Genomic DNA, 12,123 nt, shown 5'->3' on the forward strand with positions numbered 1-12,123 from the left:
TGAAGGGTTTTGCCTTCTTTTGTTCCATGTTGTGTACATCCTGATTAGCATGACAAGATGCATGTCAGTACTCAGTTTTCTTATTCGTGAAATCATTCCTACTTCATGGCGTGTTGTCGGGAAGAAGTCTCCATCTTTTTTCAGTCGAAGAAAACGGATTCTGAAGACCCTGACACCTATGCTACGAAGTGGTTCTCCAGCAGGGTATCTATCACTTTCAAAGAGATGCCAACTTACAGGTCATTCATTGTGCCCGGCAGCTCAGCCGTAGTTAGTACTGGCACCAGTCTTAGCTAGAATCTGTGGGGGAAGGGGGGGGTGCGGGGAGGCCTGAACACCATCCAGGCTAAGGGTCCCAGGGTCCCGGGCAGGAGTGTTTCTCCTGTTCCAAGCAGACACCACTGACTTCACGTTACACTGTCCTCTAACGCCCCCTGCTTCCACACTACTCACTTCACCCCTAAGCTGTAGGCCTGACATAGGTTGAAAAAGAAATAAGCCAGACACAAGAGAGAAATACTGCGTGGATCCGGGTCTGGGCTCTTAGCTTCGTCCGAGTCAGAACCGTGGAAAGGGAAAGCAGAAGGTGGTTCCCGGAGGCTGGGGGGAGGGGCGGGGCGGAGTAACGTACTCAACGGGGACAAAGTGCCAGTTTTACAAGAAGAAAAGAGTTCTGGAGTTGGGTAGTGGTGACGGTTGCACAACAATGTGAACGTATTTGATACCATTGAACTGCACGCTTAAAATGGTTAGATGGTGAGATTTCACGTTATGTGTATTTTACCACAATTAAAAAAAATTGGGGAAAAGTCTCGAAGGCAAAGCACAGGAAGCTGACATTCAAAAATTAAAATAGCTGTATTCGCGTGGTGTTAGCACACGCATTATTTTTGGTTTTTCTTTCCATATTGTGATATTTGCTTTTACAATGGAAACCACTGAGACAAGGAGAGAAGAAATCAAGGAAGAAAATGTGAGATATTTTGATTTTTGTTATCGACCAAAAAAGCACCCAAGTGGTCGTGGGAAAAATCAGAAACTTGTTTAACATCCAGGCACGTATTTTATAATTGACTGTTGTTTCATTTTTTTAAAAAATGTTTTATTACAGATCACTGGGGGCCCGTAACCTTTTCGGTGCTTAGTGGTTCTAAAGGTTAGGCTACTCTCAGGCGCACCTATTCAGTTTCCAGGCGGAGAGAATTGGGCCAGGTGGCCCTACAATAAAAAGGGCTGCTTCAGACCCTTCCGTGCGGGACCTCGAGCCTGGATCTCCTCCCAAGCTAATCCCGCTTTCCTTAAAACTCCTCCCTCTGGACCTGGGATGATGGTCACGGTGTTGCCTTTCCGCTCCAGAGCCAGGTTGGTTCTGTTGTTGCTGCTGCTGTTGTTTTAAGTAAGCAGTCGGTTACTGAGAACAGATGTGTGTCACACCTGGAGGTGGGCCGAAGTATCGGTGAGCTAAGTGTGCCCTGCCAGCTCGGGAGCTGGAAAGGGCGCGTGGCAAAGGCTTGTGGGTCCGGCTCTGTGCGGGGCGCAGAGACGCGGACGCGCCTCCCCTGCTCAGTGAGGGACACTCCCGTGGTAGGGCGCTTCCGTCACGATGGAAGCGGATGATGGGAACAGACGCCCGGGCCTTTCCCTGACAAAGCTAGGATATTGCACGGGGCTTGGTGTTGAATATTTTTGGATTTGACTTTGAGAATTTACAGTCTCATATTTGACCTTGCTGAAAAGTTCCCTTAGATGGAGTAAGGTGCCAACGGTCTGGGCATTCCACCGTGAGCAGAAACGAGAGGCATAGCAACTAGCGGCTATTGATCCGTGACCCTGTGCTGGGCGCTGTGCTAGCTGCTGTCCCTGTAGCAGCCCATGACTCTTCACAGCCACCCCGTGAGTCATTCCTCTAGGGCTCCCAGTTTTCAAGGAGGAAACTGAGATTCTGGCATTCTTAGGATCCGGCCCAAAGCCACTCAGTGACTTGACATGGCTTTTTAAAGTAGTTCAAAGTTAGCATGAATATGCCGTAAATACAGGTCATCTTTGGTAGTCTCTTAGTAAATTTTAGCTTCTCAAAAGCTTTGGGATTAGTGGGTTCATCAAATATGGATTTGTCGACTGAGAAGTGTGGTTCTTTCGCTCTGCATGGCTGAAGTCTGCCCCCCCAGCCCCCTGGACCTCAGCTTGCTACGCACTCCTTTGTGCTTTCTGGGCGTATTTGCTGCCCAGATTCTTTGGAAGGAACAGTTGCTGCCAGGGAGGGGGAGTGAGGAGGAGAGGGTAGGGTGACTGTTACGTGACTATGCAGATCTGAGGGGGTGAGGGGTGGGAGGAACCACCGAAGCAGTGCCTTGGGGAATGGCCACCATGTGGCTGAATGACTGCAGGGTGCCAGTACCTGCATCTTTCAGGGTGACCTTCCGAGCAGGGCTGCTGTACCAGGTAGGCTGTACCTCTGAGAACTCAAGGAGGGCCCCTTCTCCCTCCCCCTCTCATGTTTGACCATAATCAGCTCAATGCCTTTTGCCACAATAGGTGACCGTCCCATTTGGGTCCTCTACTCAGCAGAACAGCCGAGGAAGGTGGTAGACTTCGAACCTGGCCTGCCAGGACCTATCATGGCACAGTGGGGAGGGCAGTGGGATTTGGCCCATGCCAGCGTGTCCTGCCCGCTGCCACCCCCTAGTCCCTGCCCCTGTCCTTTCCTCTGAGGAGCCCATTTGGACCTGGTGGTCAGATGGGGAGGCCTCAGGGGCTTCCTCGGCTGTCTTTGGTCCCTTGGTAGGTGGAGAGACCTATGAAGAAGCAGAATGAGGATGCCTCCGCCCCTCCGTCAGGCTGTCCCCACAGCCTGTCACCCCGGGACCCATGCAGCGCACTTGGACGGGAGTCAGCAGGGGGTTCAGGAAACAGCATGCATCCCAGATTCAGTCCCTTTAAACAATCACAGGCTCCGGCAATTAAAATAGTGCGTTCAGTATTTTACTAACAAATGGATTGGCAAAAGCACATGTCATCTGGTCCTATCACCACCTCCTGCCCTGTTCAGCATCCACCATGTGCCCGCCATGGTGGTCGGGGTCTACCCTGCTCTGCTAGCTGGTTCTCCGCGGCTCCCTGAGTCTCGGCTCCAACTCAGTCACCCTCACAACTCCTCGGGCAGGAGGATACTTCCTCAGGACAGGGAGAGAGAGAGAGAGGCTTCTGTGCAGATGCCAGGATCACAGGTAAGCCATGGCTTATCCCTTTAGGAGGGGAGGCAGTGCTTCTTCCCGGGGCAGAGCTTTGCCCGAGTGTTGGTCTTTCGGAGGAGGCCAGCCCAGCATGCCACAGCCCTACGTGGACACTCAGCATTATGAAGCCATCGTCCTTTCTCTTAGACCGGCTAAGAGGGCATCCAGTGGCCTTTGCTGGCAGGGACAGCCCACGACTAAAACGATAGCCTGCGACGAGTCCTTCCCTTGGCACCAGCCACACCTCGGTCCTACAGCCATGAAGTGAGATTAACAGCAACACATCTGAGGAAGAAGGAGATCTCAGGCAAAACACTCCTTGTATGTTGAGCACCTTTTCTCCAAGAAACCCTGCACCATGTCCCCGACTGTCAGAAAAAAAGGCAGCAGTGACCAACTCACTCCCCCTGGTCCTCAGGGCGGTCGTCTTCATGAGCTCAAAGTGTTATTCCTTTAGCTTCAGGTTAAAATGAGCATGGATATGCACGAACGTCTCTAGCCTGTTTATGCGAAGAGGATGGCTCACAAAGCCAGCAAAGCTGGGACAGCTGTGCAGGGAGTTTGCCAGCAGCGCGCCTGCGCGGAGGCGGGTCTGCGGCACGGAGGCGGGGCTCCCGGCAGCCCTGTCTCGGCAGAGCCCTCTCAGGACACGTGGCTGCACCCAGTGGCGGTGGCCGCTGCAGTCTCCCAGGGCCAAGGCCACGGACAGGAAATCACCGTCTCAGAAACAGACAAGCCGCTTCTCGCTTTCAAAGGCCTGGGCCTCCTCGGGCTTTATCAAGTTGCCATTTAGGCTGTTGGAGAAAAACCAAGAAGACAGGTAACGTGTTAGGGGCTGTTGTAGGCTCCGTGTCTTCCTAACGACGCAGCTTCACGGGACCTTGAAATTAAGAACGTGCTGGAGTTGAATATTTGGCCTTAATGTTGATCCTTTTCAGCTGCCGTTACTCTGTGAACTAGGTCTCGGGAAGGTCACCAACAGCTTCTATGAATTTGAATTTAATGGCGTTTCTGAGACCTTGTCCCCGCCCTCTCTCCTTCTAGAAACACGACCTTCCCTTGGCTTGATACTACGCCGTCTGGCTTTTCTTGCACCTCTGGCCACTCCATCTCAGTCTCCTTTCCCATGTGATCTATAAATAGTGGGCTTCCTCCCAGCTTGGGGTAGGCCCTTCCCCCAGGCCGCTCTGTGCCATGGCCTCATCCACATGTCAGTGACCTGCAGCCAGACCCCTCCACTGTGGGGCCACCTCCCTCCCTGACGTCTTCACTGGGTGTCTCCTGAACCCCTCAACGTGGCCACGTCCCCCAGAGCTCCCTAGCTCAGTGAAGAGTAGCACTCTTCATCCAGTTGTGCAAGTTAGTAAGCTGGCGTCAACTCTGGCCCCTTCCTCCTCATCTTCCTGTTTGATCTATCACTGAATTCTATTCTATTCCCTAAACATCCCCAGACAGCCTCCTTGGAACCTCTCCGTATCTCCTTCGCCACGATCCTGGTCTGAGCACCCACCATGCCTTCTCTCTGGATCACTGCCATGTCCTCCTGACCAGTCCCTTGACGTGGACTCTGGCCTCCTCCCAGCCACTTTTAGAGGAACCAGACTGGTCTTTTTGACAGTGCGACTCTGATCACATCCTTCTTTGCTTCAAACCCTTCAGTGACTTTCCATTGCTTTTAGGATAAATACCAAACTATGTAACACGACACACAGATCTTGTATGGTCTAGTTTCCCCATACCCTCAGTTCCCTGTAGCCCCCGCTTCCAAACTATCTGAGCCCCAGGGCACATCAGCTTCTTGATATCATGCCCCTTCCTGCCTCAGAGCTTTGGCACATGCTGTTCCCCCTACCTGGAACACTTTTCCTCTCGCCCTTGCTGACAACCCCTAGTCATCTTTTATGGCTTACTTTAAATGCCACCTCCTTAAGGAGGCCTTCCCTGAATCCACACCTGTGTTAGCTTCCCTTCTTAGCTTTCCCCATAATAGCACTCATCATGACTGTAATTAAATAATTTCTTGAATGATTTTATTTTAACTGTGTGTCACCCTCACCAGACGGGAAACTTTTAAGGGCAGGCCTATTTTATTCATACTGGATTTTCAGGGCCCTCACGGTGCCTGGCACTCAAACCCTTGGTTATTCAACAAATGAATGAGGATGCAGCCTAGTCCTTGTGGACGCTGCAGTGCCTGGGCCACAGGCCCTGCCCTCAGGGAGCTCACAGTCGGGAGGAGACAGCCACACAGAAAGCCAGTATAACAGAGTGTACTGGCTAAATGCTAACCTCAGACTCAGCAGGCAGGGGACCCGTTCTAGGGAAGGGAACGCAGGTGTGAGGGTAGCTGGGAATCTGGGGATCCCCTCCATTGTCCCTGGCACATAGTCAGTGGCGCTGAGTACATGATCAGTGTCATCATTACCAGTGGAGAGTGGGTCTTACCAGATCTCCATTATGCCCGTGTTCTTCTGCAGTGCTTCTGCCAGCCGGGCAATCCCCCTGGCTGTGATCTGGTTCTGGATAAGCCTGAAAGAAGAACATATCTTTTGTATCAAGTTACACGGTACCAGATTAAATCTGCCCCCTTCATTAGGGGGTCACTGTAACGGGCTGGTGGGATAAGAGAGAGAGAGAGGGGCCAGGGAAGAGCCGAGTCCACGTGACTTTTCATTTGGCTAAGATTGTCCAGATCCAACCCACCGGAATAAAGGACAACCTTTAAAATGTTGACTTCTTTTCTATAGATTTTCATAACAAGCATATTATCTGTGTGTTCTTATGGCAGTAGTTTAATATGTGAACATACATGTGTGTGTGCTTGACATGTTTCATTGCAGAGCAGCCCAATCAGAAATGGCTGGAGACCTCTAAGAAACACATTCTAAGAAATAAATGAGAGAAGAGGCAGTCAGATCTTCGTCCAGGTGGTTAGCAAGAAGCAAGGCAGTTTTTGAAGTTAAGTAGCTACCAACAGGCTGGTCTTGTCTTCAGGGGAAACAAAAGCTTCAGAGGCGGGACCATGTCCTCCCCAGCATCTGATGGGGGAGAGGAGAAGCAGTTCTGAGAGCACTCCCGGTCCCCGCGGAGAAGCAGCGGTAACGGGGCCTCTGAGAGTAACCCCAGTGTGGTGGGTAACAGTGATCCAAACGGAACAAAGGTTTCAGGTTAGCCGAGAAGCCCAGGCAATTCCCAAAATGCTCCCCTGGGCAGCTCTGCTTCCAACCCCTCCAGAAATCAAGGCACCACGAGGCAGTGATGTGTCTGTCTGTCCTCAGGCTCATTCCTCACTCCCGGCTATTTGTAGAGTAAGGTTTTCTATGGAACTTGAGCCCTAGACGTCCTGGGCACTGACCCAAGAAGGCAGCCCTTCCAGGAAGGTGAGGGCCTATGCTGTTTGATCGATGAGGTCATAGAAATTAAGTGAGAAGGGGCCAACCCTTAAAGAGGCAGTAGGACACAGTGGTTAGAAGCTTCCCTCACACACACACATACTCCCCATTCCTTAGCTACAGATCCTTGAAATAAACTCAAGCTCTCTGTGCCTCAGCTGCCCGATCTTGTAGAATCAGAATAACTCTAAGAGAGCCACTCTCCCCCAGTTATGGGACGTTTCAATGGGACGGCGTGTAGGAAGGAAGCAGGTCTCACCATCTGTGCCTTGGTGCTCAGTGGAAGGGAGCTCTGTCACCTTCCCTGACAAGCACACCGGACTCAGGTGGCTGTGCTGCGGCTGGGACCCCATGTTCCCAGCCACAGCTCCCAAAGGCTGGGACCCCGGGGCTCAGTGGCCAAGGTGATGACTTGGTAGGCTTGACATTTTTGCAAAAGGAGCAAAAATAGAACCTGGAAGTGGGCACAGCGTTCTGCATTCGGTTAAACGCTGCTGTTTTCTAATCACTTCCTTCAGGGCTGCTAGTGCTGGCCTTGCTGGGGGGCGGGGCTGGCCTTGCTGGGGGGGCGGGGCAAGCTGCCTGCCGCCAAGACTTAGCAAGAGGCTGGGCGAGAGGAGAGCTGGCAGGCCCAGCAGTGCGCAGGCCCACATGCCTGCCGGGGCTCCCTTCACCAGGGCCACTGTGGCTGTGCAGGCACAAAGCGGCCAACATCGCTCTCCAGTCCTGTTCTAGCTCTGGTCTCCCTGGTGGGGCTGGCCTGGCACCCGGGGAGGGCATAAAAGAACACCGACAGGCCAGAAAGGAAAAGGGGAAACAACCAACCAAACAAAAAAGATGTAAAAGTAGCACAGTCTAGCTTTAAAAAAAAAAAAATGGATACAGTGACCTAAAATTCGTATGAAAAGGCAAGGGACCCACAGTAGCCAAAAGGATCTTGACAAGGAAGATTCGCACTTTGTGATTTCAAAGCTTACAACAAAGTTACAATAATCAGGACTGTGTGTTGCTGGCATAAGGATAGAGAGTAAGGATAGACATATGGATCAGTGGACTAGAATAGAAAGTCCAGAAATAAACCAATAAACCCATACATTTTTAGTCAATTGATTTTTGGCCAAAGTGCCAGGTCCCTTCAGAAGGGGAAGATGGTCTTGTCAACAAGCGCTGCTGAGGCAGCTGGACGCCCACAGGCACGAGGGCGCAGCTGCCCCCTTCCACCCCATGCCAGTCACAGAAACACACTCCATGGAGGTCAAAGACCGAGAGCGCAAAGCTTGCAACACCTAAAGGAAAACTTCGGGGTGCATCTTTGTGTCCCTGGATTAAGAAATGATTTCGTAGTGAGCTACTTGAAGCATAGCAGCCAAAGGGAAAAACAGATACACGGACTTCATCCAAATGAAAATCTTCTGTCCTCCAAAGGTCACGGTCAATAAGGTGGAAGACGGAGAGCTGCAGGTGGGTCTCTTTCCTTTTGCAGCCATCACAGGGGAGCCAGGGGTCAGGATGAAGTTCGATCCCTTTGTGACTTCTGACCGGAGCAAGAACCAGAAAGGGCATTGGGCATTTCAGGTCATCTTCCCGCGAATGCGGGAAGGACGTCTTCTTCAGGACGTCTTCTCCGCTTTCCAAAGAGAAGTACAGTGTACGTTCATGGTCATTGGAAAGGATGAAGTCAGGTTGAGTGAGGACACTACGAAGGGTAGCAAACTGGCAAAGTAAGTCCGAGAGGACAGTTGTACCACTTCGCACAACGGCTCATGTGGGCATTCACCCCAGCCAGGTAGCCATCACTAGACCAAAGCTGGACAGAGTCCACAAAAAGATCCTTGAATGCAAAAAGATCCTTGAACGTAAATCCAAATCTCGCCAAGCAGGAAAGGAAAAGGGCAAATACAAGGAAGAAACAATTGAGAAGATACAGGAATAAAGTAATTTGATGTACAGCTTTCATTAAAAACTTAAAATGAAAAAAAAAAAGAAAGTGAAAAACCCCACAGAGAGGAAATATTTGCAAATCGTATAGCTAATAAATGTTTGGTACACAGAACAGATAAAGAACTCTTAGCAACTCAGCGCTTAAAAAGGCAAATAACCCAACTGAAAATGAGCAAAGGATGTGGAGACATTTCTCCAAAGAAGACACACAAATGGCCAACAGGAACATGAAAAGATGCCCAACACCGTTAGTCACCAGGGGCACGCCAATTGAAACCACAGTGAGATTCCACTCCACACACACTAGGATGGCAAGATTCCAAAAGACGGACAGGACCGAGTGTTGGAGAGAATCTGGAGAAATGGGAATCCTCCTGCGTTACTGGTGGGATTGTAGAGTAGAGCAGTGCTCTGGGAAACAGGTTGACAATTCCTCCAAAGTTAACAGAGAGGGTACACATGACCCAGCAAGTCTGTTCCTCAGTACACACCTGGGAGGAAGAAAATACGTGTGCACACACAAGCATGTACCTGAATGTTCACAGCAGCATTATTCATAATAGTCAAAAAGTAGAGTCACCCAAATGTCCACCGATTTATGAATGGACATATAAAATGTGGAATATCCATACGATGGCATATCGTCCACCCATAGAAAGCAATGAAGTATGACTGATGCATGCTGTAATGTAGATGAACCTTGAACTAGTTAGTTACTTTTACTAGTGAATGAACAGAGACAAAAGGTCACATTATTATTTGATTCCATGTCTGTGAGATGCCCAGAATAGGCAAGTCCATAGACAAGAAAAATAGATTAGTGATTGTGTGGGCCCGGGGGGGGGGGGGGGAAGGACAGGGAGTGACTGTTTAATGCATCTAGGTATGGGGGTGGGGAAACAGGGAGTTGAAACTTCTAGAATTACATAGTAGTAATGACTGCACACCCTTGTGAATATACTAAAAATTACTGAGTGGTACACTCTAAAGGAGTGAATTGTGTGGCACGTGCATTTTATTATTTATTTATTTATTTATTTATTTTGCATTTTTCTGAAGCTAGAAACAGGGAGAGACAGTCAGACAGACTCCCGCATGCGCCCGACCGGGATCCACCCGGCACGCCCACCAGGGGGCGACGCTCTGCCCACCAGGGGGCGATGCTCTGCCCATCCTGGGTGTCGCCATGTTGCGACCAGAGCCACTCTAGTGCCTGGGGCAGAGGCCACAGAGCCATCCCTAGCGCCCGGGCCATCTTTGCTCCAATGGAGCCTTGGCTGCGGGAGGGGAAAAGAGAGACAGAGAAGAAGGCGCGGCGGAGGGGTGGAGAAGCAAATGGGCGCTTCTCCTATGTGCCCTGGCCGGGAATCGAACCCAGGTCCTCCGCACGCTAGGCCGACGCTGTACCGCTGAGCCAACCGGCCAGGGCCAGCACGTGCATTTTACATCAGTATCTTTAGAAAGGAGCACAGTCTGAAATTCCAGGGTTCTCTGAGTTACCATAAATGTTTCAACGTCTGGTTGACTTGCAACGTCTCTGCCAAGCTCTCTGCCACTTCGTCGTCCAGTTCGTTTTTGGTGAGCCTAGAAAGGAAGGGCAGTGTGTCCTCGGGGAGTCTACCTGGCACACGTTCCTAAGTGAGTTCACAGAAGCGGGATGCCAGCCCAGGTGCCCACAGCCAGCCTCTGAGCCCCACAGGTGATAAAGGGGGATTCATTTGTAGGGCAAATTCTATACCTAACCTCTTACTCCGGAGCGCCCACACTCCCTCTCCGTTCCTGCTGAGCCCCCAGGAAATGAGAAGCCAATGTCTGCTTCTTAGGTCACCTCCAACCCCCAAGGTCCCCTGAACACCACGGACAGGACAGCATGTCCCCAGAATCAGTCGGATAAAGACCTAGAAAAGCCTGCTGACATCAAAATGCACCCAGTGTTCTGCTCTGAGACGGGTTGCAAAGGACCCAGTTTCAGTGACTGGAAGTTCAGGTCTCTCACTTGTTGTAACAACTGTGAAGTAGTCTGGATAAAGCACCAAGGGCTCGAAGCGCCCGGAGGTGCATAGGAAGGGACCCTGGTGTGCTGGTGGATGAAAAAATAAGAAGAGTGGGATAGAAAGAACATTAAGCAATCTTTCTTGGAAGGACAATTTGGTGGTGTCTTTCCACCCAGTAAATGTGTTACACTTTGAGCCAAAGGTTAGAAGATTTCTAGAAACCGTAGTGTGCAGAGACCTACACAAGGATCTAAGCACACGGTATATCAATGGCAGTATTATTGGTCTAAGATCAAGGTGAACAAATTTAAATATCTCTCAGTAGAGGCCACTGGCAAACTAAGTTGTGAACGTCCATTCCGCAGGACGTCGTGCCACCTTCTGTATGAAGACGGAGGCAGAGAGGGGTGTGCCACGTGCTCTGGAGCCAGAGGTGGTGGCTGTGTCACCTACGAGCATGGCGGCCTCGGGTGGGCGGCTTCACTTCTCTCGGCCCAAACGTCCCCACGCATAGACACGGACAGAAACAGCACAGACCTGACAGGGTGACTGTGGGGTGAGTTAATACGTGCAAAGGCTGAGATTGATGTCTGGTGCAGTCCGTACACAGGAAGTGCTGGGTTTGACATTTTTATCCACGTGGAATAGTGGTTCTTAATCTCCAGGGGACACTGGCCAATGTCTGAAGATATTTTTGATGGTCACAACTGGGGTGGGGGGGTCTACTGTTCTGTAGTGGGTAGAGGCCAGGGATTCCGCTAAGCCTCCCCCAGTGCATGGGACATCCCCTTACAACAAAGAATTATTTGAATCAAAATGTTAATAGTGTTGAGGTTGAGAAACCCTGACATACAGAGACATATAAAATACGGACAATACCTGGCTAAGATTTTTTTAAAGCCACTTGTGAAATGCTATTCTATTTTGTAAGAAAAGGGATATAGATACTTCTTGAACATACATATATTCAAATGCTAGAAGGCTAGAATATGCACTCAAAGGCTAGAAGACAAAGGTTATTCTGGTACACACCAGGGAGGAGATACTTTCACTTCCTACTTTTTAGACTTCAGTATCTTTTTTTTTCTCCAAAAAAGCATATATTACTTTTCAAAATATATATTTTTAATACTTGTTGAGGGGAAAAGAATTAAAAATGCATTTTCTGGCCAGCAGGTCCAACATCGAACCTGTCCTCATGAGGACATTCTCAGGAACTAGTTTAGGCAGGAACTCGTGAATGCTGAGCCGCAAGAGGACACAGAGCCCTGCGACACCGTCGCCTGACCCGTAAGGAACGTAGGAGACAGGCAAGTGGATAGGACACAAATGAATCCAGTTAAATAATAATGGCCAGGAGAAGGGACCCAGGAAGAGCACTGTCAGAAGGCAGCACTCGTTTAATTAGTGCCCCAGAGGGCAGGGAGGGCATGAGGACAGTGGGCATCCTGTGACAGGTGACAGGTGAGCTGAGCACAAAGGCCAAATCCCAACATGGCTACCAGGGAAGGAGGAGACCACATGGGGAGGAAGGCAGTTTCAGAGGAGGAAGGAAGGAAGGAA

General features: G+C 50.4%; 1 protein-coding gene across 1 annotated transcript in view; it reads right to left on the reverse strand.

Annotated features, from left to right (window-relative positions):
• Nucleotides 1-2,644: 2,644 nt before the first annotated feature.
• NOD1 (nucleotide binding oligomerization domain containing 1) overlaps nucleotides 2,645-12,123 on the reverse strand; it is a 37,724-nt gene continuing 28,245 nt past the window's right edge. Inside the window, exons 12-14 of the mRNA XM_066238310.1 lie at nucleotides 10,067-10,150; nucleotides 5,679-5,762; nucleotides 2,645-4,027 (exon numbers count right to left, since the gene is read on the reverse strand). Coding sequence (XP_066094407.1) covers nucleotides 3,955-4,027; nucleotides 5,679-5,762; nucleotides 10,067-10,150 — 241 coding nt within the window. The 3' untranslated portion in view covers nucleotides 2,645-3,954. The remainder of the gene's footprint in view (nucleotides 4,028-5,678; nucleotides 5,763-10,066; nucleotides 10,151-12,123) is intronic.

This window comes from Saccopteryx bilineata, chromosome 7 (genome assembly GCF_036850765.1).
Source record: "Saccopteryx bilineata isolate mSacBil1 chromosome 7, mSacBil1_pri_phased_curated, whole genome shotgun sequence".
Classification (NCBI taxonomy): Eukaryota; Metazoa; Chordata; class Mammalia; order Chiroptera; family Emballonuridae; genus Saccopteryx; species Saccopteryx bilineata.